This window comes from Heloderma suspectum, chromosome 2 (assembly GCF_057233095.1).
Source record: "Heloderma suspectum isolate Gila_16-S chromosome 2, 16-S_ref, whole genome shotgun sequence".
Classification (NCBI taxonomy): domain Eukaryota; kingdom Metazoa; phylum Chordata; class Lepidosauria; order Squamata; family Helodermatidae; genus Heloderma; species Heloderma suspectum.
This window is the reverse complement of record NC_139459.1, coordinates 2,320,033-2,346,213: the sequence shown is the minus strand read 5'-3', so window position 1 is coordinate 2,346,213 and position 26,181 is coordinate 2,320,033. Positions and strand designations below refer to the sequence as shown.

Here is a 26,181-nt window from a genome sequence, read left to right as displayed (position 1 = left end):
AGGCCCGCCCCGCCCCGCGGCAAGAGGCCGCGCGCCTGAGCGGCGCCGCGAGACCGCCGCGGGCGCCCGCTGCTGGGGCCTGCCCGGGCGCCCCTGCTCCCTCCGCGGCAGCCGGCCCTCCCGGCGGGGCGGGGGCGGCCTGTCAGGAGGGCGCCGCGGGAAAGGCCGCGCGCCGCCGCCCGGTGCACAGGCCGCCTCGCCGGGCTGAGGCCCGCGTGCGGCCTCCCCGGGCCCTTCGCACGCCGGGCGGGCGGGCGCTGCCGTCCCTCGCCTGCGTCGGCGGAGGGGGGGCGCCGAGGAGGGGGGCGCCGGCAGCCCGGGGCGCCCCGCCCCGCAGCGCCGCGCGCGTGCAGCAGCGGCCGAGCCGAGGTGGAGCCGCGCGCAGCCCTGCCGCAGGCCGGGCTGGTGGGGCGAGGCGGGCGGGGCGCCGCGCTGCCCGAGGCGGGGGGCAACCTGAGCAGGCTGAAGCGGCCCGAGGTGGGAACAGCGCAGAAGCGAGGCCACGTGCGCCGCCCTCCGCCTGCTCTGCGCTCGCCGCGGCAGCGCAGCCGCCGGCGCAGAAAGGAGCCCGCCGGAAGCCTCTCGTATTGCGTCCGACGCCCGCCCCGCTGGCTCGGGTCGCGCCGCGGCGGCGCTCCCGCGCGTCCTTTGGCGCCCGCCCCCGGCCAGGTCGCGGCCTGCTCGGGAGGGAGGAGGGCGTGCAGCCGGCCAGAGCGAGCGAGAGAAGGCGCCTGGGGGAGCTCTGCAGCCCCCCCTCGCCCCTCCTCAGCTCTTGGCTTCTCCTCCCGTCCCTGCTCTGTGCGCGTCCTCTCCTGCAACACGCCACCCGTTCAGGGCTGCTGCTGCTGACGACCACCGGGGGGGTGGGGGGCTGCTGCCACCACCATTATTTACTTATGGGGCAGGGCATGTGGCTGGTGTATGCCAGTAGGGCTGCAGCCTTAGCTGCTTTCCCAAGATCACTGTAAATTTAATTAAAAATAAACATCCATTGCACTGTTAATTCTTGAACATTAATTTCTACAATAAGCAGAATTGCCAAATGCAACCTGCTCTGTCAGCTACACTTTTTGGTGAAAGGTTGGCATGTATCTGGGCAAACACACCCTGGTGAAGGGAAAGGAAGCAGAAAAAAATCAGTGTGTGTGTGGGGGGGAGAAGGTAGGTGTGTGCGCATGTGTGGTTCAATCCAGCTGGGTGTGAGGACGTTTCTGTTGCGGGATGGGCAAGATAATGAAGGAGCTTAGGAAAGGCTAATGGGTAATGTTGGGGTGCTAAGGGAGTGTGCAAAGGGGCTGTTTAAATGAGAAAGCATCTGTCCATGAGGGCTGAGTTGAGAGGGTGAAGCTTCCATAGAGGATCATATTTTGAAAACCTAAAATGTTTGAGTGAGTGGGTGAAAAAGGGTAACACCCCTGCATTTTTCTTCTGGGACGTCCAGTGGAAATACCCATGCCTTCCTCTCAGCTGCACCGCTTTTGGATCCCAGCCAAAGGCTGTCCATCTTCCAGGGTTGTACAATCTTAGAAGGGGCACAGCTGTGACTGTCATGAAGGGACCCTGCTCTTCTGGATTTGCCACGACACTACTACCCTCTACCCTGCAGAAATGGTAAAGCTGCAAGCAGACCTTGCTGGAGCTACTGGGGGGGGGGGGGAGTCTGGGAGACTCAGGTTGTGGAGCACATGCTCCCAATATTGAGGATCAAACCCTGACTATAATGGCAGTTTTGCCAGGGCTCATGGGAGGCATGCATGGCCTTGTGTTAGAGCTAGTAGCTACTGAGGGCTACAGCAGTAAGGGGTGCTATTGAGGAATACTTCCCGCTATGGATCTGTTGTTGAGACATTACTCTTTGGGATGGGAGACTTGTGCTCTAAGTCCCACTATAAGAATGCAACGTATCCAAAATGATTGCTTGGTGAAAGACAATTACCATGCATAAAAGATTGAGCATACAAGATTTAATACGTTATGGGAGAGATCAGGTTTAGGGCTACAGCCTTACGTGGAATTTGAACCCGGGGCTCCTGCTCTCAGCAGCAATATCGTTGCTGCTATACCAGGGCAGGGTTCACTAACTTTGCTCTCCATGTTACACATTGCCCCAGTAGCCTTGCCTCCTTTACCTTGCGGCCCTGGCAGTTTTAAAATTAAATCGGACCTAGAAGCAGCATTTGAACATGTCTCCTAGCCCCTGAAGCTGTGCTACAGTGTTCCTCAGCCCTGTGAAACTTACTGGCCACAGAATGGGTTGCAGATGTAACACAACTTTGTTGTTGTTCAGTCGTTAAGTCGTGTCCGACTCTTCGTGACCCCATGGACCATAGCACGCCAGGCCTTCCTGTCCTGCGCTCTCTCCCGGAGCGTGCTCAAGTTCATATTCATTGCATCGGTGATGCTATCTAGCCATCTCATCCTCTGCCATCCCCTTCTCCTTTTGCCTTCAATCTTCCCCAGCAACAGGGACTTTTCCAGGGAGTTTTCTCTTAGCATTAGGTGGCCAAAATATCTGAGCTTCAGCATCTGTCCTTCCAGTGAGGGTTGATTTCCTTGAAGATAGACTGATTTGACCTCCTTGCAGTCCAGGGGACTCGCAAGAGTCTTCTCCAGCACCACAGTTCGAATGCATCAATTCTTCGGCGCTCAGCCTTCCTTATAGTCCAGCTCTCACAGCCATACATTACTACTGGGAAAACCATAGCTTTGATTAGATGGTCCTTTGTCGGCAAGGTGATGTCTCTGCTTCTTACTATGCTGTCTAGGTTTGCCATAGCTTTCCTCCCAAGGAACAAGCATCTTTTCATCTCATGGCTACAGTCACTGTCTGCGGTGATCTTGGAGCCCAAGAAAATAAAATCTGTCACTGCTTCCATTTCTTCCCCTTCCATATGCCAGGAAGTGATTCGTTTTTTTTAATGTTGAGATTCAAACCAGCTTTTGCACTCTCCACTTTCACCCTCAACTAGAGACTCTTTAGATCCTCTTCGCTTTCTGCCATTAGGGTGGTATCGTCTGCATATCTGAGGTTGTTGATAATTCTCCTGGCAATCTTAATTCCGACCTGTGATTCATCCAACCTGGCATTTCTCATGATGTACTCTGCATATAAATTAAATAAGCAGAGCGACAATATACAGCCTTAGAATAGAATCATAGAATAGTAGGGTTGGAAGGGGCCTACAAGGCCATCGAGTCCAATGCAGGAATCCAAGTCAGAGCGTCCCTGACAAATGGCTGTCCAGCCTCGTCTTGAAGGCCTCCAGTGTGGGAGAGCCCACCACCTCCCGAGGGCATCGGTTCCATGGTCGTATTGCTCTAACAGTCAGGAAGTTTTTCCTGATGTTCAGCCGGAATCTGGCTTCCTGCAACTTGAGCCCATTATTCCGTGTCCTGCACTCTGGGATGATCAAGAAGAGATCCTGGCCTTTTTCTCTGTGACAACCTTTCAAGGACTTGAAGAATGCTATATCTCCCCTCAGTCTTCTCTTCCCAAGGCTAAACATGCCCAGTTCTTTCAGTCTCTTTTCATAGGGCTTTGTTTCCAGGCCCCTGATCATCTCTGTTGCCCTCCTCTGAACCCTCTCCAGTTTGTCTGCATCCTTCTTCAAGTGTGGTGCCCAGAACTGGACACAGTACTCCAGATGAGGCCTAACCAGTGCTGAGTAGAGGGGAACTAGTACTTCCCGGGATTTGGAAGCTATGCTTCTATGAATACAGCCCAAAAGAGCATTGGCCTTTTTTGCAGCCACATCACATTGTTGGCTCATATTCAGCTTGTGATCGACAACAATTCCAAGATCCTTCTCGCTTGTAGTGTGGTTGAGCCACGTATCCCCCACCTTGTAACTGTGCCTTTGGTTTCTTTTTCCTAGGTGCAGAACTTGGCATTTATCCCTATTAAATGTCATTCTGTTGTTTTCTGCCCAGCGTTCCAGTCTATCCAGACCACTTTGAATTTTGTTTCTGTCTTCCAAAGTATTAGCTATCCCACCCAATTTTGAGTCATCTGCAAATCTGATCAGCATTCCCTGCACCACCTCCTCCAAGTCATTAATACAAATGTTGAAGAGCACTGGCCCCAGGACTGAGCCCTGTGGTATGCCACTCATTACCTCTCCCCAGTTTGAGAAGGTCCCATTGATAAGCACTCTTTTGAGTCCAGTTCTTTAGCCAACTGTGGATCCACCGGATCGTTGTTTCCTCTAGCCCACTTTGAGCTCGTTTGCTCATCAGGATATCATGGGGCACTTTGTCGAAAGCTTTGCTGAAGTCGAGGTATATGATGTCTACAGCATTCCCACGATCTACAAGGGAGGTTACTTGATCAAAAAATGAGATCAGATTTGTCTGGCAGGACTTGTTTTTGACAAAACCATGTTGGCTTCGAGTAATCACGGCATTGTTGTCAAGGTGCTTCCAGATGGATTCCTTTATCATCTGCTCCAGAATTTTCCCAGGGATTGATGTCAGACTGACTGGTCTGTAGTTCCCAGGTTCCTCCTTTTGACCCTTTTTGAAGAGAGGGATACGTTAGCCCTCCTCCAGTCATCTGGCACTTCCCCCGTCCTCCATGATTTCTCAAAGAGAATAGACAGCGGTCCTGAGAGTTCTTCTGCCAGTTCCTTTATTCCTCTAGGATGCAGTTCATCTGGCCCTGGAGATTTGAACTCATTCCAAGTCATTAGTGTTCCTTGACCATATGCCTATCGATCTCAAGCTGCAATCCTGCCCCTTCAGCCTGTACTTCGCCTTTGCCAGGGGGGTCATAGACCCTCTTTTGGGAGAAGACTGAGCCAAAGTAGCAATTGAGCACCTCTGCCTTTTCTTTCTTGTCTGTTATCGTTTTGCCATCCTTATTTAATAGCTGAACCACCATTTCTTTCCTCTGCCTTTTACCTTTTACTATGCACGTAGCTGAAGAAAGTCTTTTTGTTGCTTTTAGCCTCCCTCGCTAACCTCAGCTCGTTCTCAGCTTTAGCCTTCCTGACACCATCCCTGCAATTCTGTGCTATCTGCCTGTACTCTTCCTTTGTTACTTGGCCTTTTTTCCACTTCCTATATGTGTCCTTTTTTGTTTTCAGGTCATCCCTAAGCTTTTTGTGAAGCCACATTGGCTTCTTCTGTTGTCTTCCACCTTTTCTTCTTGTTGGAATTGTGATTGTGCCTTGAGAATTTCCTTTTTTAAAAGCTCCCACCCATCTTGGACTCCTTTTCTCGTTAGCGTCGCTTGCCATGGGACCTTACTGATCATTGTTCTGAGTTGATGAAAATCAGCTTTCCTAAAATCCAGGGTACGCGTTTGACTACACTCGGCTTTTGCCTCACTTAGAACCAAGAACTCAAGTACAACATGGTCGCTTTCCCCTAGAGTTCCTGTAACTGCTACTTTATCCACTAAGTCATCTCTGCTGATTAGGATCAAGTCAAGGATGGCTGATCCTCTAGTTCCTTCCTCTACTTTCTGTAGGAGGAAGTTATCCACCGCACAAGTCAGGAATGTCCTGGAGGAGCCATGTTTTGCAGAATTTGTCTCCCAACAAATATGGGGGAAATTGAAGTCCCCCCATGCTTCCTTAAAACATTGGCTATTTGCTTTTCAAAAGTTTCATCCTTGTCTTCTCCTTGATTGGGTGGCTGGTAGTAGACTCCGACCACCAGGTTCCCTTTATTCTTTGCTCCATTTATTTCAACCCAGATGCTCTCAATGGGGCTACCAAGCTCCTCCTCCTGTATTTCTGTGCAGAGAGATGTATTTTTCACATACAGTGCAACCCCACCTCCCTTTCTGTTCCTCCTGTTCTTCTTGAACAAGTTATATCCTTCGATTGCTGTATTCCAGTCATGAGAGTCATCCCACCAAGTCTCAGTTATACCTATCAGGTCATAATTTCCCTCTTGTATTAAGAGTTCAAGTTCGTTCTGTTTGTTTCCCATACTCTGGGCATTAGTATATAGACATCGAAGACCATGTGCTTCATAGTCTGTCTTTCTTCCTACATGTGTCTGAAGACCATTACTGGGCGCTATTAGAGCTGTTCTCTTTGTTGCAGTGCATGCGCCTACGTCCATTGTTACCCCCAACATTACATCTCCCTTCCCCATAGGATTCAGTTTAAAGCCCTCCTGATGAAGTTCTTCATGCTGTGGCCAAACACATTCTTCCCATCCTTTGTGAGGTGCAACCCGTCCCTAGCCAACAGCCCATCTTCCAGGAAGTATAGCCCGTGGTCCCAGAATCTAAATCTCTCTCGTCGGCACCACCTTCGTAGCCAATCATTCACCCGGAGTATTTTTCGTTCCCTTTCTATCCCTCTTTGTTGTTCCTTGTCGTACTCCTTTCCCAGTTTTGAACCAGTTGATTGTTCCATGTCCGGTTCTTACTGTTGCTTCTTGTCCCTCGTACAGGTTTCTCAGGAGGCAGGTAAGGTGGTCTGGTACTCCCATCTCTAAGAATTTGCCAGAGTTTGTTGTGACCCACACAATCAAAGGCTTTAGCGTAGTCAATGAAGCAGAAATAGACATTTTTCTGGAATTCTCTTGCTTTCTCCATGATCCAGCAAATGGTGGCAATTTGATCTCTAGTTCCTCTGCCTCTTCGAAACCCAGCTTGGACTTCCGGTAGTTCTCGGTTCACATGCTGCTGAAGCCTAGCTTGTAGGATTTTGAGCATCACCTTGCTGGCATGTGAAATGAGCGCAATTGTGCGGTAGTTTGAACACTCTTTGGCGTTGCCCTTCTTTGGAATTGGAATGTAAACTGACCTTTTCCAGTCTTGTGGCCACTGTTGAGTGTTCCAATTTCGTTGGCATATTGAAGATATTTGAAGATAGCGCTCTTCAAGTACTTGAAAGGTTGTCACAGAGAGGAAGGCCAGGATCTCTTCTCGATCATCCCAGAGTGCAGGACATGGAATAATGGGCTCAAGTGACAGGAAGCCAGATTCTGGCTGAACATCCAGAAAAACTTCCTGACTCTTAGAGCAATAGTACAATGGAACCGATTCCCTAGGGAGGTGGTGGGCTCTCCCACACTGGAGGCATTCAAGACGAGGCTGGACAGCCATCTGTCAGGGATGCTCTGACTTGGATTCCTGCATTGAGCAGGGTGTTGGACTCGATGGCCTTGTAGGCCCCTTCCAACCCTACTATTCTATGATTCTATGAATGTTGTCCCTCTCTTCAAAAAGGGTAAAAAGGAGGAAGCTGGGAACTACAGACCAGTCAGTCTGACATCAATCCCTGGGAAAATTCTGGAGATGATAAAGCAATCCATCTGTAAGCACCTGGAAAACAATGCAGCGATTACTCGAAGCCAACATGGATTTGTCAAGAACAAATCCTGCCAGACGAATCTGATCTCATTTTTTGATGTATGCTTTTGATGTCTGCTGTAGCTTGTTGCATTTGCATTCCTCCCCTCTCTGACCTTCACCCAATCATCTTTCCTTTTAAGTGCCAAGCAACAAGACTGATAGAGCCAAGGGCAGATGGAGGAGCTACTTGCTTCCTAAAGGCAGGCAGAGGCGGTAAGAGGACAGGGCAGGATGTGGAAACACGAGGAGCTAGGCTTGCTCTTGCCCCTGGAATTGTTTGACTTTCTGCTCGTTAGGATTTCCCCACAAACCTTTTCCCCAGAAGAGAAAAGGGCAATCGAGCCCTCTCACTGTTCCTGTGGGGTTTTATTCTGCAACTGCCAGAACCAGGGTCACCCTAGTCATTTCTATGAGATGGAACCAGGTAGGAGAAACAGAACATGTCTGCCCCTCATTCCACAAATATCTAAACTAACAAAAGTTTTTTTTTTAAGTTTTTATTATATATGAGCAAAAATATGTCTGGCTTCTACAACGTACCCACATCCTTTTTGCTAGGAAAAGGATCACTTTTATAACGCATCAGTGAGACCAACAGAAAGATTCCCCTTTCCACAGGCAAAGACAGCCCCAGAGAAGCCACTTATGGTGCACTCCTATGCATGTTTAGAAAGAAAAATGCCCTACAACTCCCAGCATTTCCCATGGCTGGCTGGGGAATGCTGGGAGTTGTAGGATTTTTTTTCTATCTAAACATGCATAGGAGTGTGCCCTTAGGAAGACATCCAGTTGCCTGAAAGGAAAGCTGGCAGAGCAGCAGCAGTCTAGGGTCCCTGGCTGCTTCCCCCAAGACAACTTCCCATGTTCCTGGTGAGGGATTCCATGTGAGGAAAAGTCATTTGTTTCATACATGAAAGCAGGTATAACGGGAAGGTTCTGAAACATAAAAGAGAAAAAAATCAGTGTTGGCAGTGGCCCACTAAAGCAGACATGGGCAGGCTGCAAGAACAGAGAGGGCTGCAGGCTGGGGGAGAGCATGTTTGGGCTCAGGATGTTCTGTGGTGACCTGTGTTGAGAGAGCGAGCAAGAGAGCAGCAAGGCGAACAAGGCCCTCTTCCCACAGCTGGAGCCCTCTTTGCAGCCAAACCTAGGGAGTGCTGCCTGTTTAGCTGGCAACCCTTGGCCCACACAGCCTTCACTGCTCCCAGGCTATACTTCCTGGAAGATGGGCTGTTGGGACGGGATGGGTTGCAACTCACAAGGGCTGGGAAGAATGTGTTTGGCCACACAGCATGAAGAACTTCATCAGGAGGGCTTTAAACTGAATCCTATGGGGAAGGGAGATGTAATGTTGGGGGTAACAATGGACGTAGGCGCATGCACTGCAACAGAGAGAACAGCTCTAATAGCACCCAATAATAGTCTTCACAAACATGTAGGAAGAAAGCCAGACCATGAAGCACATGGTCTTCGATGTCTATATACTAATGCCCTGAGTATGGGAAACAAAAAGAACGAACTTGAACTCTTAATACAGGAGGAAAATTATGACTTGATAGGTGTAACTGAGACTTCGTGGGATGACTCCCACGACTGGAATACAGCAACTGAAGGATATAATTTGTTCAAAAAGAACAGGAGGAACAGAAAGGGAGGTGGAGTTGCACTATACATTAAAAATACGTATCTCTGCACAGAAATACAGGAGGAGGAGCTTGGTAGCCCCATCGAGAGCATCTGGGTTGAAATAAATGGAGCAAAACGTAAAAGGAACATGGTGGTCAGTCTACTACCAGCCACCCAATCAACTGGAAGACAAGGATGAAACCTTTGAAAAGCAAACCGCCAATGTTTCTAGGAAGCATGATGTAGTAGCAATGGAGGACTTCAATTTCCCTGATATTTGTTGGGAGACAAATTCTGCAAAACATGGCCCCTCTAAGAAATTCGTGACTTGTGTTGCTGATAACTTCCTCCTACAGAAAGTGGAGGAAGGAACTAGAGGATTGGCTATTCTTGACTTGATCCTAACCAACAGAGATGACTTAGTGGATAAAGTAGCAGTTACCGGAACTCTGGGGGAAAGCGACCATGTTGCGCTTGAGTTCTTGGTTCTAAAGGAAGCAAAAGCCGAGCACAGCCAAAGGCTTACCCTGTATTTTAGGAAAGCCAATTTTAATAAACTCAGAACCGTGATAAGTAAGGTCCCATGGCAAGCGACTCCAATGAGGAGTCCAAGATGGATGGGAGTTTTTTAAAAAGGAAATTCTCAATAGGAATGTACGAAAGTCACTTTTTTGCAGCTTTGATCTGCAGTGGGGGGGAGGCGCTCCATCCCTCCCTCCGGAATCCTCCCTGGCCGGCTCTGCTCCGCGGAGCCACCAGCCAGAGCTGTCCGCAGCCAGAGTTCCAGCCACAGCAGGCTGCTGCAGCTGCAAATGGCATCTGCCATTTGCGTCCTGCCAGACTGCCGTGATAGGCTACGTAAATACTTAAGTAGCCTATCACGGAAAGAGCAGCGGCGCAAACAGCATAGCAGCTGCCGTTTGCTCCCCTGCTCTTTGCCATGATAGGCTATGTAAATACCTACATAGCCTATCACGGCAGCCTGGCAGGACGCAAATGGTGGCTGCAGCAGCCGGCCGAGAGACCAGCTGCTGCCGCCACTGCCGAAACCACCGGAACATCCACCCCAGGTAAGCTTCTTCCTGAGGGGATTCTGCGGGGTGGCGGGGGGGAGGCCATTCCGCCACGGGTTTTGGGGGGCCAGTGCATTCGGCCTCACTGAAATCTGGCAGAATTCTCTAACATCCCTAATTCTCAAGGCACAATTACAAACAATTCAAGAAAACAAGGCGGAAGACAACAGAAGGAGTCAATGTGGCTTCACAAAAAGCTTAGAGATCACCTGAAAACAAAAAAGTACACATATAGGAAGTGGAAAGAAGGCCAAGCAATGAAGGAAGAGTACAGGCAGGTAGCACAGAATTGCAGGGATGGCGTCAGGAAGGCTAAAGCTGAGAATGAGCTGAGGTTACCAAGGGATGCTAAAAGCAACAAAAAGGCTTTTTTCAGATACGCGACAGTAAAAGAGAAAGGAAAGAAATGGTGGTTCAACTCCTAAGTAAGGATGGCAAAATGATAACAGATGACAAGGAAAAGGCAGAAGTGTTCAATTCTTACTTTGGCTCAGTCTTCTCTCAAAAGAGGGTCTATGATCACCCCACCCGGCAAAGGCAAAGTACAGGCTGAAGGGTCAGGACTGCAGCTTGAGATTGAGAGGCATATGGTCAAGGAACACCTAATTACTTTGAATGAGTTCAAATCTCCAGGGCCAGATGAACTGCATCCTAGAGTAATAAAGGAACTGGCAGAAGAACTCTCAGGACCGCTGTCTATTCTCTTTGAGAAATCATGGAGGACGGGGGAAGTGCCAGATGACTGGAGGAGGGCTAACGTTGTCCCTATCTTCAAATAGGGCAAAAAGGAGGAACCTGGGAACTACAGACCAGTCAGTCTGACATCCATCCCTGGGAAAATTCTGGAGCAGATGATAAAGCAATCCATCTGGAAGCATCTGGAAAACAATGCAGCGATTACTCGAAGCCAACATGGATTTGTCAAGAACAAATCCTGCCAGATGAATCTGATCTCATTTTTGGATCAGGTAACCTCCCTTGTGGACTGTGGGAATATACCTCGACTTCAGCAAAGGTTTTGACAAAGCACCCATGATATCCCGATGAGCAAACTAGCTCAAAGTGGGCTAGATGAAACAATGATCAGGTGGATCCACAGTTGGCTACAGAACTGGACTCAAAGAGGGCTTATCAACAGGATATTCTCAAACGGGAAGAGGTAATGAGCAGGGTAGCACAGGGCTCAGTCCTGGGCCCAGTGCTCTTCAACATTTTTATTAATGACTTGGAGGTGCAGGAAATGCTTATCAGATTTGAAGATGACACAAAATTGGGCAGGATAGCTAATACCCTGGAAGACAGAAACAAAATGCAGTGATCTTGATGGGCTGGAGAGCTGGGCAGAAAACAGAATGACATTTAACAGGGATAAATGCCAAGTTCTGCATCTAGGAAAAAGAAACCAAATGCACAGTTACAAGATGGGCAATACGTGGCTCAACAATACTACAAGCGAGAAGGATCTTGGAATTGTTGTAGATCACAAGCTGAATATGAGCCAACCATGTGATGTGGCTGCAAAAAAGGCAAATGTTATTTTGGGCTGCATTCATAGAAGTATAGCTTCCAAATCCCGGGAAGTACTAGTTCCCCTCTACTCAGCACTGGTTAGGACTCATCTGGAGTACTGTGTTCAGTTCTAGATGCCACACTGTAAGAAGGATGCAGACAAACTGGAGAGGGTTCAACGGAGGGTGACGAAGATGTTCAGGGTACTGGAAACAGAGCCCTATGAAGAGAGACTGAAAGAACTGGGCATGTTTAGCCTTGAGAAGAGAAGACTGAGGGGAGATCTGATAGCGCTCTTCAAGTACTTGAAAGGTTGCCACAGAGAGGAAGGCCAGGATCGCTTCTTGATCATCCCAGAGTGCAGGACATGGAATCATGGGCTCAAGTGACAGGAAGCCAGATTCGGGCTGAACGTCAGGAAAAATGTCCTGACTGTTAAGAGCAATATGACAATGGAACCAATGACCTGGGGAGGTGGTGGGTTCTCCCACACTGGAGGCATTCAAGATGAAGCTGGACAGCCCCTTGTCAGGGATGCTCTGACCTGGATTCCTGCATTGAGCATGGGGCTGGACTCGATGGCCTTGTAGGCCCCTTCCTACCCTACTGTTCTATGATTCTATGAAACTTTGCAGTTTCCATGGACATTTGAAACCAGTGGCCAGAAAAGCAGAAAATCCAGTGGAAACAAGGGGATGTTTATGACATCCCTATCCAGAGGCAGCTTCATCTCTGGATTGTGTCCCTGACTTTAAAGCATAACTGTGAACTCCAGTGTCAAGCACAAACTGGACTGGGGAATACTGCTAAACCCCTGAGGAGTCAACATGGGACTCCCCAGGTGTTGGCTCTGTCCCCTGTGCTATTTAACACCTACGTGAAACCACTGAGTGGGTTAATCCGGAGTTCTGGAGTGCGTTGTCATCACTGTGGTGAAGGCACACAGCTCTACTTCTGCTTCTTATCCACACCCGGGGAGGCTGTGGTGTACTAGATCAGTGCCTGGCTGTGACAATGGGCTGGATGAGGGCTAACAAACTGAAGCTCAATCCAGACTGAGATGCTGTTAGCGGATGGTTCTTCTGACCGGATAGAGGGGGCTCACCCTGGTCTGGATGGGGCTGCACTCCGCTGAAAGAGAAGGTTCATAGGGTGGGGGTTCTCTTCGAGCCATCTCTATCACTTGAACTCAGGTGGCCTCAGTGGCACAGAGTGCCTTCTACCAGCTTTGGCTGGTGGTCCAGCTACACCCCTATCTGGACAGGGATAACCTGGTCTCAGTAATCTATGCTCTGGTAATCTCCAAGTTAGATTACTGCAATGCACTCTACGTGGGGAAATGTGGCAGCCAGATTAATAACTGGGACCAGAAGGTTTGAGCATGAGCATATAAGACCAATTCTGCCCCACTACCATTGGCTGCCTGTATGTTTCTAAGCCCAATTCAAGGTGCTGGGTCTAACCTATAAAGCGTTACAAACCTGACAGCCTGCATCTCCAAACTTGAGTGTACCCAGACACTACAATCAACATCTGGGGCCTTCCTCCAAGTGCCACCTCCAAGGGAGGCTTGGAAGGTGGCAACAAGGGAGAGGGGCCTTCTTGCTCCCCACTGAGGCCCACCTGGCACAACACTCATATTTTCGGTGCCAGGTTAAGACTGCCCTCTTCTCCCAGGCATTTAATGATATATGATGGGGCATGTATGCCTGCTGTTTGAACAGGTCTATTAATTGTTTACTTTTAATAGATATTGTTCTATTAAAATATCAATATCAATAATTGATATTGTTTTTAGCTGTTTAAATTGTTTTTAAATTTTGTACGTTAAAAGAAATTAGATTGTTTTTATCACAAAGCTGTATTGTTGTATAATCCTGTTCTTATATTTTTTTCAATTGTTGTGAACCACCCAGAGAGGTTTGGCTATGTATTGAAATGAAATGACATTCTGAAAATCTCCATATGCCTTTGTCGCAAACACAGGTTTCTGTGATTGCAAAGAGAGGTGGCTGGGTGGGCAAAGAGGAAAAAGTTCTGGAAAAATGTTGAACGTGTCCAGTGAGGGACTGAAGCATCCCTTTGAAGACTCTTGCAGAATGGCTACTAGCTACCAGGAAGCAAAAGGACTAAAAAATCTGCATTTCTTTCTAACCCTGGATCAAGGGTCTTGAAACTAAGTGGACGCATGGTCACATTTGGGAACATGAGAAACTGCTGTGGGCACCACCGCAAAATGGTTCCCACAGAGAATGTAGCTAGTCACATAATGGCTGCCATCAAGGCCTGGCTAGTCAAAAGACAAGTAATTCTCCCAAGCAACTGAGTACAAGCAGAGGAAGAGTCTGAACTCCAAAGCCAATTCAAGTATTTGACCCCACAGAAGGACAACAAAATACCCAGTTAAAGTAGGAGTCCTACGCATGCTTACATGGAACTCAATGGGAATTCCTTCCAAGCAGACCTACATAGGATTACTCTGCTTATCCTATCCACACAGACACCTTTCCCTAGCCCCAAAGGAAAGGAAAATGACCTCAGCCACAAAAGGAAAAGCTTTCCCTACCTCAACCGCTCCTATCCCCACCTCATCTCATTTTATTTACAGTCAGGGCCAGAAATATTGGAACAAGGATAACTGTTTTGGCAGTTGGCCTCTGTACACCACCACATTGAAGTTGAAAGGAAACACACCCAGATGGGAGCGAAGTCAGGACTTTCAGCTGTAATTCAAGGGGTGTGACAAAAGTGGGGCACTAACCATCCAGGAAGGACAGCCAGTAGCATCCACCCCCCTCCCATCATTGGTGGCTCATAAGTAATGGAACAAATGGCTGACAAGCAGCTGCATGGCCAGGTGTGGCCTGTTTCCTGGGTACCCCATGACCAATCAAGCAGAAAAAAGGTCTGGAGGTGGTTCTTAGTGTTACATTTGCATTTGGTAGCTGTTCACTGGAACTCCCAACATGAGGGCCAAAGAGGTGTCCAGGCAAGTGAAGGAGGCCATCATTAGGCCGAGGAAACAACATAAACCCATCAGAGAGATAGCAAAAACAGCGGGAGTGGCCAACACAACAGTTTGGAACATCCTGAAAAAGAAGGAAATAACTGGCAAGCTCAGCAACAGCAAAAGGCCTGGCAGACCATGGAAGACAACTAAAGTGGATGACTGCAGAATGCTGCTCATGGTGAAGAGGAACCCTTTCACAACAGCTAGCCAGGTCAAGAACGCCCTTGAGGAGGTAGGCATGTCATTGTCAACATCTACAGTCAAGAGACGGCTATATGAATGTAAATACAGAGGCTTCACAACAAGGTGCAAACCACTGGTAACGCTCAAGAACCAAAAGGCTAGATTAGCCTTTGCCAGCAAACAGCTAAAAAAGCCTGCCCAGTTCTGGAATAAGATTTTTTGGACTGAGGAAACCAAGATTAACTTGTACCAGAATGATGGGAAGAGAAAAGTATGGAGAAGGAAAGGAGCAGCTCATGATCCAAAGCATACCACATCATCTGTCAAACTTGGTGGAGGCAGTGTTATGGCATGGGCACGTATGGCTGCCGATGGAACCGGGTCACTAGTGTTTCTTGATGACCTGACTGCTGATAAACGCAGCAGGATGAATTCTGAAGTGCATAGGGCTATACTTTCTGCTCAGATTCAGCCGAATGCTGCCTAACTGAATGTGTATAGAATGAGTAAAGGGGCTGGGAAGGAGAGAGAAAGAGCAAGGCTAGGGGCTGAGGAGGAAATAGCATGAGAGGGAGAGAAAGAGCAACGCTAGGAGCTGGGAAGGAGGGGGAAACAGCATGAGAGGGAGAGCAAGGCTGGGGGCAGAGAAACAGCGGGGTAAAGAGTTGGGGGAGGGAAGTAGCAAGACCAGAGGTCGGGAGTGGGGAGAGAGACAGCAGAGGGGAAAGATCTGGGTGGGCGAAAGATCGGGTGGAGCCAGGGAACAACTATTTCTTTTTTCTTCCCCCCTCCCCCCCAACAGCTGATCAGCAGAAGGATCAAGAACAGGAAGGAAAACATGGTGTCCTGATGTTTTTCAGGGTTTTAGAATTAAAAATACAGATTTGAAGGGGGACAGGGTGAGGACAGCTTCATGTGTGCTGCTGGGGGTCCCACCCTAGATGTTGCTGACAGCGGCTGCCCAAGTCAGAGCGGCTGTCAAGGGCTGAGGTCAGCTGTTTGGGACGGAGAACTGCAGTGACTGGGTGGGAACTTGAGGGATTCCTCCCCTCATCTGCACTGCACTTCTCCACCCTTGCTGGCTGCTCCTGTGTTCAGGATGCAAGGACAGGCTCAGCAGCACGCACATACCTTTCTGCCTTTTCCTCCATCGACACGGGGCTTGAGTGGACCTTCTGCCAGTGTGCAGCTGCTTCCTGCCTTCGGTCCAGCTTCCAGAGGGTGTGAAGCAAGTACAAGTTGGCTGTGGGGCTGTCTGCAAAGCACAAACGAGGAGATGTGACCAGAGCTGGCCTCACTACAGGTCGGGACTCCAAGTGAAATACCAAAATGTTCATGCTGTAGCAGCCATATCGGGGATCAGACTAAGTAGCCTCATGCAGTCTCATGCTTCATGTTCTTGCTGAGCTCTTTCTCCCTTGAATATATTGTTGTAAGCTGACGAGACACAGGAATTCCTTATCTTGTCAAAGGTCATACAATTGTATATCTTGTTCTCTGCTGTTCTCTTCTGTTCTCTCCTTATCATGGCTACCCTATAACCCAGTTCTTGTATTATAAACAATAGTGCTAAGAGAAGAAATGTTGAGGATTGCAACCCCATGCGGGAGGGGGAGGAGGAGCCATTTCATATATGTCACAATGTCTATAAAACCAATGTGCTAATGTAAATCGGGGCTTCTGGCTCTTTGGAAACGATTCCAGCCTTAAGCCCGCGCGTTAAATAAAGAATCTCTTTTTCCTTCACTCCGTGGTCTCTCTGACTCTGGGTTCTGCAACATAAATGGTGCCGTGACTCGGATGTGGCAGGCTCTGAGCCAGACAGGTGGCAGTTGCCTGCTCTTGATCGCCGCACCGGGAAGACGAGCTCGGCGCATGCCTCCCTTTCTTGGCGCCACCGACCTTTTTGTCGAGTGAATGGGAGAAAGCCTGCACCGGGATCGCCCAAACGGCAGCGAGCAGCAAGAGAACCTTGGGAAGCGGAGGAAGGAACTTGAGCCCTGCCTGTATCGCAGCTGCAATTGAGTTGAAACCCACATTGGAAGCCTTCAGGAGAAAGGCAAGTATATGGGAAAAAGAGGGCCCCGCCTTTAGGGAGAAAGGCCACTGGGCAGAAAAAAAGAGGGCCCCGCCTTATGAAGAAGGTCAGTGTTGGTGGTATACGTATACAAAAGAACCTACTCCTTGCGGGTAGAAGGGGGGCCTGATCACACCCCCGAGTGGGCGCCAGTACCTAGCACGCCAGTACTCAGTAGGAAGCTGAGGAAGCTGGGGAAGCCGTTTTCCGCTCTGGTAAAAAGTGGGAAAAGTGGGTGGCAGGGACATATGGATGTAGTGGAGAGATTGATGATTGTGTGAGTGGCTACTGCGGTTTCTGAAGCATACCGTTGACCGTCCGGGTGCCCAGGCCAGTAGCAAAGTGCGTGATGTGAAAAATCCTCTTGTGTCGGCCAGTGAGACCCCTTACTCACTGACCAATTCCCATTCCCTAATTGTGTCTGTCTTCAATTTAGGAGGGAGGCTATGGGTGGTGGGGGAAGCAAACCTTGCACCCCCTTGAGATGTATGTCAAACAAAGAAGGAAAAAGGTTTTTTTAAAAAGATTCAGAATAAAGAGAGAAAACAGCAAAAAGCTCAAGGTCGAGCTGAGAGGAAAAAAAACAAGATCTGAGGCTGTTAATTAGAAAAATGTTGCAGGACAGTCTGGCTTTTAACAAAGCGTGGGAGCGTGAGAGTGTAAGGCCAAAGAAGTAGCTGTTAGCCTAGCGCGCCGAGAGAGGGGGGGCAGGAAAATTGCCCACAACGTTCTGAGTTGTGCATCATCATCACCTCGCCTAATTGAGATGAAATCCCTAAAAAATGGAAACTGAAAATGAAGACCCAGAAAATGAAGGCAAAATAGAAAATAAAGGTGAAGAATCAGCCCCAGAGCACAGGCTAGACCCCTCTTCGAGTGGAAAGTGTGCCATAAGACTGTCCCAAAGCAGAATGAAGCGGAAAGACCACGTTGAAGATCTCTGTCAAGGTAACCGTGTTTAGCTTTGAACTGTGTTAAAATTGCATAGAGCCTGTAGCTACTGACCATCAGCTATATGATTTCTGAAGAGCGTAACCATTAAGCTTTTGCCGTGGGATTCCCTGCAATGAAGAAATCTCACTGATTTGAGTGTCCAGTGTTACACTGCCTAAGTGTGTGTGCTAAAGAGACCGAGAAACCAGACAGCATGTTCCTGGCCAAGCCAAAATCATGCTACTGCCATGCTTCTGGAAGCTGCAATAAACTGTGTAAGCTGGAAGACCCAACCTGATTGAGAAGAAGATATTGGAGCAACTGTCTTGAAAAACAATGAGATCTGTGTAGCTGGCTGGCTGACGCTGTCAGTGATGTTACAACTTTAAATTAAGACTGTTTTCCTGTTTGAGACCCCAGCGAAGAAAGCTGACCCGAGTTATTTGTTGCCCGTGCCAAAGCAAGAATTTGGTGGCCCTGTACCTCATCGTGTCCTGTTTTGAGCTTGGGATTTACAAATACAAACAAACTGAGAAGCTTGCCTTTGAAGTCCTGCAAATCACCCCACCGCCTCCCCGAAGATTAATGGCTGCCTGAAAAATGCAAGTATAAAGCGATGCCCATCACCCCCCAGCGTCCTGAGTTTCGGCACTCAGTGTTTCAGTGCTTTCGTGTACCAGGTTAGAAAAGAAAAAAAAAAAGAGTAAGTTCTTAAAATGTCTGTGAGAGAACCTGACAGAAGTAAAATAAAATTTACAGAGGAGTTGCCCAAGTTAAAGCGTCACGGCTAGAGAGCTGAGCTGTGCCGCTCTGTTTAGACAGAGGCCTTGCTAAAAAGTTAAAGGCCCTTGTCTGTCAGAAGGGGTGTAGGGCCACACTTTCCCTTTTTAAACTCATGCAAAAGTAGAGAGCCTTTGCTGGAAACATCACATCTTCATTGCCCAGAGCCGTCTCTGTTTGCTTCCATCAATGTCTGGGCTTTTTAGAGACACTCTGCACATGAACTAAAATTTTAAATTGTCACAAACTTGCCATGGACAGTGCTATGAAGCTTTGGATAAACTTGAACTCTCATCGCTGTGGACCGTGTGTCTATGTTTGTAGTCAGCTCAGTGTACAGCAGGCTGAGTTTGATCTGTGACTTTTAGATTTCCTTCTGCCAGAACTCATGCAGCATAGAGTTGCCGATGCAAAAATGGTGACCTAGAACTCTGCGTGTGTGGGTATGCCTGTCCCTTGATTTTAATGAGCTCTGAGCTTTCAGCCAGAAGAGCAGTATAATTGCTGGATCTGCTCCATCATGCCTTACCATGCAAAAAGTGTTTTCCATTTATTGTGTTAAATTGCAGAAAAAGTTTGTTGTGTATATTTTATGATTTCTTAGATATCATAAAGTATATGTGATATTTGCAGATTAGTGTTAGTTGCAACTCCAAATGATACTAAGTGTGGTTCCCAATGGATGACGAAAAGACAAAAGCAAGTAGAAAAGAAGGAATAGAGAAAGTAGAAGACAGATAGAGAAGAGAGAAAAAGAAAAGGCAAAAGGCAAAGAAAAAACATTTGTAAAAAAGAAGCGTGGCCATAGTTGCCCCCAGGGTAAATTAAAAGCAGCTGATTGTGCCTGGAGCTTATTACCTGGGGTAAAGTAGCCACAATAATGTAATAGTTCTTTAAAATGAAGAAAATGTAACTAGAAGGAGAAGAAGAGCCTATCCCAAATGTGTGTCAGTGGGACTAGTGTAAGGCAGAAAAGTTTAAGTAAGTTTAACTTGAAAAAGACAAATAAAGAGACAAGGCTGGTGCATGGAGCAGAAAGTTTTATATAAAAAGTTTGAAACATGATCTGCAATACAGGCAGATCAGCAAAGAAAAAGAAAGCAAAAGAAAGAGAAAAAATTTGTCTTCCCATACTAATAAATAAAAAGTGTTATCAAGCACTTTGGGAAGCGAAGTTGTTTACAGGAAGCTGTGCCTGAGAACCAAGCACTTCTAGCCTATGCTGAAAATGCTTGCTAGTGTTGTGCTGCCTCATGGGTAACATGTATGGTATAAAACCCATTTAGCGCAATAGCTCGTGGTTCAGAGAAGCTGTCTGATCCAAAAATTAAGTACGCCTGTGTGCTGTAAGTTACCCAATAAAGTCTCCTTGTAAGTAACCCCCCCCTGCTGGAATCCCAAAACACAAGTTGGGCTAGAGCGCCTCACCCAGTATCAAACCCTGCTGTTAGAAGCCATGAAAGCAGGTATAAAAAAGTCAATTAATATGACCAAAGTGTCTAAAGTGCTGCAAGGTGCCACCGAGGCCCCAGAGCGTACTTGGAGCATCTTTCAAATGCCTATCACCAGTACACCCCCCTCGACCCAGAGGCCCAAGAAGACGTAAACGAAAAAAGAAAAGAAGAAGACCCAGCAGAGGCAGAAGATTCTTAAAAAAGAACCAGTGTGCCCAGTGTGGACAAGATGGACATTAGTGGCATGAATGCCCAAATAAAATAAATCAAATACACAAAGGAGAAAACCAAAGGGGCCAGAATGGGCGAAGAGAGAGACAGCTTGAGAGGGGCCGTGACATTGACTGTGAGGGGCCGTGACATTGACTTCATAATTGACACTGGAGTGGCATCAAAAGCAAGCAAACGTTAGCCTTAAACAAGAAGTCCAAACACTAAACAAAGTTCTTCAAGCCCAGCGTCGCTTTGTCTTAGAAAATAAGCCATTCCCATCACAGAAGTTCATCCTTTCCAACCAAGAGTTAAAGTATGAGTTAAAGAGAGAAAAATAACCCTTTGACTCCCAGATGGAAAGAACTCAGAACTGTCATACTTTCCACCCCCGCAGCTATGAAAGCAGCTAGAGTTAAACCCTAGATACATTGGACACGAGTCAAGAGAGCGAGAGGGGGAGAGTAGACTGTAAACAGAAATCCTGAAAATCCTTTAAAAATCATTCTGAAAAAGCAGTAAGAAGACTCAGGCTAGACCTTACTGTGGACACACCGGGAAACTGTCCCCCTGCGTACGGTCAGACCTGCAACTGGAGAATTGAAGAAGGAGACTAGACCCTACTGCAGCTTGCCAGGTGAATAGCTGCCCAGCGTACGGTCAGATCCCAAAGAAGATCAAACATGCGTGTTGTAGTGTTAGTAGTGTTGCATTGTGTTTCCTTAATAAGGTGCAAAAAGGGGGGTCTGCCCCTGGAAAGAGAAAGTTTGTCCCAGGGATTTGCTGATAATTACTGGCTTCACCTGGCTAACATCACGAGAGTAAAACATTTTTGTTTGCCAAAAGGTATACCTGCAAACAGGCTTATTAGCTCTTGCCTAATAACTGTCTGTAGACATCCTGAGAAAATTCAAAAAGATACCATGTTAAGAGTTTATGGTGTAAGTTTAACTTATTCCCAAAATGCTAATTGGGGCGTGGTTGCAAAGATCCTACCCCCTACAGAGTTCACTCTACGCACCCCCATCATTGCTGAAACAAATGCTACGTGTGCACAAATGCTTAATTGTCAAAATTTTTTCCAGAAAATATAAAGCTATCCCTGGTCCCCTTCCACTGTAATAAAATTCAAAACATATCTTTTAATGATGCCCACATACTTTTGCCTCATGGATAGTTTTAGACATGTAATTCCCGCACTTGGTCATTCATTCCTGCCAACTTGTCTGATAACCACCCATGTTGCCTCAGCCGCCAATTGAACTGGTGCCAATTCTTCCCCTGTAGCCCGAGAAAATCCGTCAACGGCAGCCTCGAGCACTCCAACTAACTAAAAATTGTAATAGTCATGTGCAGTTATATTCTGACTCAGAAAAATTGGCCTTAGCAATGTCACTAGTTAGGGTTCCAGGTTTAGCCTTGGCTGATGGTCTGGAAATCAACCGGTTAGCTTGCAGCTTAGCCAAAAGCATAAATGCCACCTCACGAGCATTGTCATTGTTAAATAAAAACATGCGTGATCTAAAAGGTGCAGTTCTAGAAAACAGAGCTGGTATAGATTACCTCTTCCTTCTTCATCATTTAAGTTGTGAGACACACCAAAAGCTCTGTTGTTTTAACTTAACTAATAATGGCAATGCTGTAGATGAACAGATCAACAAGCTGCACAATATAGTAGCTAACAAAACAATAAGACAAAACAATTAGCTAAATTAGTTAACCCCTTGGCTTCCAGATCTTAGCTGGCTTGAAAGCATTGTTCATCCTAATTCTACCAGTGTTGTTCATAGAGATACTGTTATGTCTCTGCGTTCCTTGTCTTATGCGCTGTTTAACCAATCTGTTTTATGTCTCAGCTAGTAAAACTGCTGCCCTCTATGCTCTAATAGCCCAACAAGAGGCTAAGGAATATGTATGTCACAAAAAGCTTTGTATGGTTATCAAAAATGCTATAATTGTAATGAAATTATGCATTTAAGGGGGGAATGTAGCAGCCATATCGGGGATCAGACTAAGTAGCCTCATGCAGTCTCATGCTTCATGTTCTTGCTGAGCTCTTTCTCCCTTGAATATATTGTTGTAAGCTGACGAGACACAGGAATTCCTTATCTTGTCAAAGGTCATACAATTGTATATCTTGTTCTCTGCTGTTCTCTTCTGTTCTCTCCTTATCATGGCTACCCTATAACCCAGTTCTTGTATTATAAACAATAGTGCTAAGAGAAGAAATGTTGAGGATTGCAACCCCATGCGGGAGGGGGAGGAGGAGCCATTTCATATATGTCACAATGTCTATAAAACCAATGTGCTAATGTAAATCGGGGCTTCTGGCTCTTTGGAAACGATTCCAGCCTTAAGCCCGCGCGTTAAATAAAGAATCTCTTTTTCCTTCACTCCGTGGTCTCTCTGACTCTGGGTTCTGCAACAATGCCTTCCCCACACTGGATCCCATCACATTTGTCCCACCCCCTGCATCTTGCTGGATGGCCTCCTTCTCCCTGTGCATTCAATCTGCAGCAAGAAACTCCAAATTCTGTGTCCTACATTGCAGAAGTTGCCTAGCACACATATCAATACTTAGTCTGCATAATTTATTCAGCTTGCTGTGAGGAATATACAGGACCAGTTGCAGGCCACACCTTCTCTCTTCTGCATCAGTCAAAGAATTCCAGGCTGATGGTACCTGGAGAGATGTGCACGCTATGCTGGAAATCCATCAAGGCCTCTTTGTCCCGCTCCAGCTCCAGGAACTGGGCCCCTCGTCCGGTCAGGGCCAGCTGCCTGATTTGGGGAAGCACCTTTGCTTCCAGTATCCCCATTTGCTCCGTTTCCTCCTCAGTGCTGCTTCCTGGTAGAGGAAGGTACTGCTGTCATTGGGTATCAGCCATGGGCAAGGGAAGTCAACAGAAAGAAAGCCACTTCTTCAGCTCAGTCCTCTGTAAGGATTCCCCCACCCCTTGTTTTTTTCACTTCTTATAGAGATACTGGGAAGAGTACGCATATATGGGGCAGGGGCACAGCTTATGGGGTGCAGGAGAGTTTTAAGGATTGTGACAGCATATAAGCACGGCCTGCTGAAGTGGGCTTAAGCGAGAGTACTTATAAGTGGGGAATAACGCTATAGGGTTTAAGGGGCAAGTAGGGAAACACAGAGATACAAATCCATTGTATTAGAAGCTTATTAAAAGCAATACATATGTTGATAAGGAATATTTTATTGCTCTTTGAATTGTGCGAGGCCTTGTATGTATGAAAGTGACCAGTCAAACATTATAAAAAGGAATGCAGATGCTGCAGAATTGGCTTTCTCCTTGTCCAGAATCACTGATATTGTTGTTATAGATCTCCCTATGTCTAACCAGGACCAAAGTATAAAAAGATCTATTAACCGCAGAAAAGAACAGGCCCATTTTGGAGTCAACACCTTATGTCAAGGAGGAAGGTGATTTTGGAGATGAAAGGTTGGACTTTCTGGGAACAGGATGACCTAAAAGATTATGTAGACCAATAGATTTGAAGATCTTAGAATATGCATTAAGGAGGAGGTCACCAATTCTGAAAAAGTTTTGAAGACTAAGATGAATGGGACGAGGTGTGTGCTCCCCCCTTCAGGGTCCTGTATCGTGAGAAGGTTCCCTTTACCAGTGAGAGAAGATCCTTCCTTTACTGGTAAAGCATGGTGTGAATGACAGACATGCAGCTGCTAGATGGCTTGGCTTGGCTGAGTGGGGTTTGCATGTGTGTTCAACTTCCTTTATCTTTCTTTAATAAATGCATTTAACTTAGGTCATTGGTTTAGTCCTCATTTGTCGAATTTAAGTGAATGTGAATGAGCGTGAGCATTCTAACACGAGTCCTGAAAGGAACCTCACCTACAACATCAGGGCCAAGCTGAGGCTGCTTAACGTAAGTGTGCCTGGGTATCCAATACCAGGGACCCTGAAATTCGAGCCTCCAGACACAGAACAGCAGAGAAAGGAGGGGGGGGGGTGCTTGTCCAAATGATAAGGAAAACTGGAACAGAAACCTCTCAAGCATCAAGACAGACACAGGCCATTTCTCCAGAGCAGCCAGACTTCACCTTCTGGTGCCACAAAAGAACTAGTCTGGACTCACTGCATCCTCATCTTGGGCTGACAGATTCTATGAGAGGCTTGATTCATTCCCCCTGCCTGGCAACAGTATGTTCTGTTTAGCCCCGCAAAAGGTTTCCTTCCAACCAAGAGGGAAGCAGCAAGAAACAGGTAGTAAGTACCTTAGTCCATACCTGTGTTCACAAAATGGACTCTCAGGAGATCATTAAGACACCTGTTGGGGAAGAATCAAAGCAGAATCATTTCAGTGCTGCCAGCAGAAAGCTGGCACTGAGCAGCTATGAGGGAATATTCAAGTATCTACCCATTTTTGCTGATAGAAGACAGAACTGCACTACTGGCCTTATGGGAAGGGCTGTGTGTTTCTGCTTGCCCACAACCAGATGACACAAACATAGATATTGGGAGTCTTGCACCAACGTGTCTATCCTGTGGATCTCTTTTTAAAAAATAAAAGTTTCTACCTTTCCAAGCTGCAAAGGTAACTCAGAAGCAGGATCTTCACTCAAACTCCATGGCAAGGAGAAGCAAAAGAAGATCATGCAACACTACACAGTTTATTCAAGTTGCCAAATCTGGGTTAACTTGGGGCAGCATTTAGATGTCTTACATATTGAATCTGCATAGCCTTCCTTAAAGGACACATCCCTAGAAATTTAGGGAAAGTTTCTGGCCAAAGAGAATGAGGGCTGCATCCAATGGGCTAGCTTCTCCCACAGGGCTGATGTCCAGTTCACATGCAAACAAGGGACTGACCCATCTACCCTGGACCACAAGCTGGGAGCCCTGAGCTCAAATTACCTGGTCAAGAGGCTTATGGATTCCTTGACTTCTCCTAGCCTGGCCCATGCCCAACCCTGGACCAAATAGGCCGCTGCCCGCCAAAGGACACAGCACAGGCTCTCCCTCTTCTGCTTCATGATGGTATCAGGAGACTTTGCCAATGAGGATCCTGCAGTCTCCAGGATGTCCTCTTCAGCACTGACACCCAGTTCAATTTGCAGCCGCTCAGGGACCAGCTCACTTGTTCGGGTGACCACCTCCTCACACACCGCAATAGCATCTTGATGCCTGGCCAGCTCCTGCAGGGCAGAGGCAGCTTCCAAGAACACCTCAGGGATCCTGGGCAAGGCTGGCTCACCACACAGATACACCTGGAGAGAGGAAGGAGAGCCTCAGCCCCAGGATCAGGATCTAGGGTGCCTCCAATACAACACTGCTTACCGAGCAGAGCACAGTTCACTGGAGATGTGGGAATGAAGTGTTCCGAAGGGTTTGCGCAGGCTCCGTTGCAAGCGCCCCAGGCTGCCACCAGCCCACTGGAAGCAACAGGCCCAAGTGCCTGAGCTAGCAACTCAAGGGTAACACACCTAGGCAAAAGACAATCCTCATTCCTTATTGCTGATGGGATCTGACTTGGCTGGGGGTGCCTATGACAAATGGGAGTCTGCATGTCCAACCCTGAGAGGTAGGACAGGTTGCAAGGTGCCCTTGCTTGTATACTGGAGAGGCAGAGCTGCCACAACCCATGGGAATAACAACACTCTTAGCTGGAACACCTGAGGATCCAGGATTATGGCCTGAGCCAACACCAGCCCGCTGTGGTCCCAGTCCAGTCCTCTAGAGCCCACGCCCCTCTCCCGCCACTGATTGCTGGGTGGCTCCCCAGCTCGTGTGCAGTTCTTTCCCCATTCTAAAAAGGCTGAAATGCCTCTCAGGAGATGGAGTGCCTGGCAATAAGAGCTTTAAGCTGAAGTATATTCATTTAAGCTGAGTATATTCATCCAAGAACAAGCAGAGAGCAGTTCAGATGGGGTGTGAGGAGCCATCAGGGGTTGCCGTACAATCCCTCTGGTTTCCTAACTAGCCCAGCAACAGTGGCCAGTCACAGGTAGGGCTGGGTAAACAGAAGGAAAG

The 26,181-nt window shown here is 47.6% G+C and overlaps 1 protein-coding gene and 1 long non-coding RNA gene across 4 annotated transcripts in view; one reads left to right on the top strand and one right to left on the bottom strand.

Annotated features, from left to right (window-relative positions):
• LOC146351847 (uncharacterized) overlaps positions 1–26,181 on the top strand; it is a 1,244,848-nt gene that overhangs the window by 402,910 nt on the left and 815,757 nt on the right. The window lies entirely within an intron of this gene.
• Positions 7,806–26,181, bottom strand: part of FANCG (FA complementation group G) — a 33,168-nt gene continuing 14,792 nt past the window's right edge. For 2 of the 3 annotated variants that reach the window (XM_084832736.1, XM_084832737.1), the window contains 5 exons: positions 25,066–25,418; positions 24,438–24,478; positions 22,854–23,018; positions 15,848–15,971; positions 7,806–8,251 (listed from right to left, as the gene is read on the bottom strand). In XM_084832736.1, the coding sequence (XP_084688862.1) occupies positions 8,140–8,251; positions 15,848–15,971; positions 22,854–23,018; positions 24,438–24,478; positions 25,066–25,418 (795 nt within the window). In that variant the 3' untranslated portion in view covers positions 7,806–8,139. The remainder of the gene's footprint in view (positions 8,252–15,847; positions 15,972–22,853; positions 23,019–24,437; positions 24,479–25,065; positions 25,419–26,181) is intronic. The other variant, XM_084832738.1, reaches the window with a different exon arrangement.